The sequence below is a fragment of the Gymnoscopelus braueri genome (genome assembly GCF_963280865.1).
Source record: "Gymnoscopelus braueri genome assembly, chromosome: 13".
Taxonomy (NCBI): domain Eukaryota; kingdom Metazoa; phylum Chordata; class Actinopteri; order Myctophiformes; family Myctophidae; genus Gymnoscopelus; species Gymnoscopelus braueri.
Window position 1 is genome coordinate 31,291,531 of NC_137615.1, and position 1,955 is coordinate 31,293,485.

The window sequence follows — 1,955 nt, forward strand, 5'->3', positions numbered from 1 at the left end:
TATATATATATATATATATATATATATATATATATATAGGCCTATTTATTTATTTTTCTTTACCGAATAGATAAGAAAAGATAGGAATTGATCCATGGTGATGGATGTTGGAATGTGGTTTTGGCCTCCAGGCCTTGGTGACACACGTAAACCGCTGCAACCAATGAGCGGGCCGTTAGCTGCCAAGTGAAGGTGAGCGCGCTGTTCTTTTCCACACACGCACAGACTGAAGGCAGGAATACGCACAGCCGTCTCGTCTGTGCCAAGTTCCCCCTTCACTCCAACAATCGACAAGATAACAACAGACAACCGGCTTGTATTTGGACTGGAAGGAGATTATTATACCGACAGGATATTCTCGTGTTTGTTTTCCTTTTCACGGAGCGTGCCGTTTTTTGGGATACCACCATGCAAAAGGCGATCGGCTCGGTGGTTTTGTTGACGACCCCGCGTTGATCGCCTTTATGGACCCCACACCCAATGATGACTATGAGTTCAATGTCGGATAGTCTGGTGGTCGCCGCTGACCCTTCCAACAAGTCGGCGTTCCTGGAGTTCGGCGGACACGGCTATCCGGGACATCACCCCGGCCACCAGCAGTCTTCCCCCGCCGGCTTGTCCCACAATCACTACCCGGTGGTGCACGGCTTGCATGCGGTCGGAGCCTCGCAGCACGACCACAGCCCCTTCTCCTCCTCCGGGCCCCCCTCGTACGGTCGCCCCGGGCTGGGGTACCCCTACCACCACAGCCCGGTGACCAGCACGCACCACCCCGGCGCCTATCTGCCCTACCAGCACGGTGGGCACGGCGGCGCGCTGGGGCACAGCAGGCTGGACGACACGGGTACGTTTACAGTGGATCGATTGAATACTTGATTAACAGTTTGCAGAAAAGCACAGAAAGTACAGTTCTATATGCAAGGTCTGCTAAAAGGATTAAACCCAAGAAAGCACTATGGCTTGTTTCCATTGGGGTCCATGTGTATTCAATTCATCGAAACATTTAATGACATACAATATATACAATACAAAAAACATCATATAAACGAATAGTAATCAAAAAGAAAAAATATGTACAGTAAACACTTGATTTCTGGTGATAGGCGTGGACTTTTTACGGTGCGAATCATTAAGATATTATTACTATTATTACTATTATTAGCCTATTATTACTATCCTACATCTTGTAGGCTATATCTTAATCAGCAAGGGCAATGGGTAGGGACATTAAAATGGAGCCGCTCTTTTAAATGTTCTGTTTAATCGTATAGCAACTAACAACTATTTTTAATAGTTGCTCGATTTAGGCAACTATTTCCCCCCCCATTTTTCCTGCTTTGTTGGCGTTATCTTATCAGCATGACTTGAAGGAACTGTGGACCGTGAAATTGTAATGAACACAGAATATAGCCTACACCAGTGGTTCTCAAACTTTTTCCTGCCAAGGACCCCCAAATAAATATGTATTTGGCCGCGGACCCCCATCTGAAAAGGTTTTGCCTGCATGGTACCCCTAGAAGAGAAGCTGTAGCCTAAGTAATGCGCTGTGAGCTTGTAGATCTGCTATTTTTGAATAGCCAACGTATATAAATGGATAATGTGGTTAAAATGATTGTGATACATTAACTACTTTTGCTGCATGGGGACTGGACCCCCTGGAACCCCCCAAGGACCCTTGTGGGTCCCCGGACCCCACTTTGAGAACCAATGGCCTACACAAAGAGATGAAGTGTCAGCATCAAGTTCATGGGGAAGGGCACGGATAGCCTATCAATACGTGTAGGAAGGAATAGACAGTCTGATCGAAAAAATATCTCGGATTTAAAATAAAAAATAAAACCTGCTCATCCTTGACAAGTGACACACGATCCTCACTTGTGAAAGATTTCAACTAAGATGAATAAATCAATATTACGAAATGTATCGTAATTAGGCTATAGTAGCCTTAATACATA

At 45.3% G+C, this 1,955-nt stretch overlaps 1 protein-coding gene across 1 annotated transcript in view; it reads left to right on the forward strand.

The window, feature by feature from the left end:
• The first annotated feature begins 227 nt into the window (after nucleotides 1-227).
• Nucleotides 228-1,955, forward strand: part of LOC308098524 (homeobox protein Dlx4a-like) — a 14,846-nt gene continuing 13,118 nt past the window's right edge. The window contains exon 1 of the mRNA XM_080446915.1: nucleotides 228-844. Coding sequence (XP_080303041.1) covers nucleotides 481-844 — 364 coding nt within the window. The 5' untranslated portion in view covers nucleotides 228-480. The remainder of the gene's footprint in view (nucleotides 845-1,955) is intronic.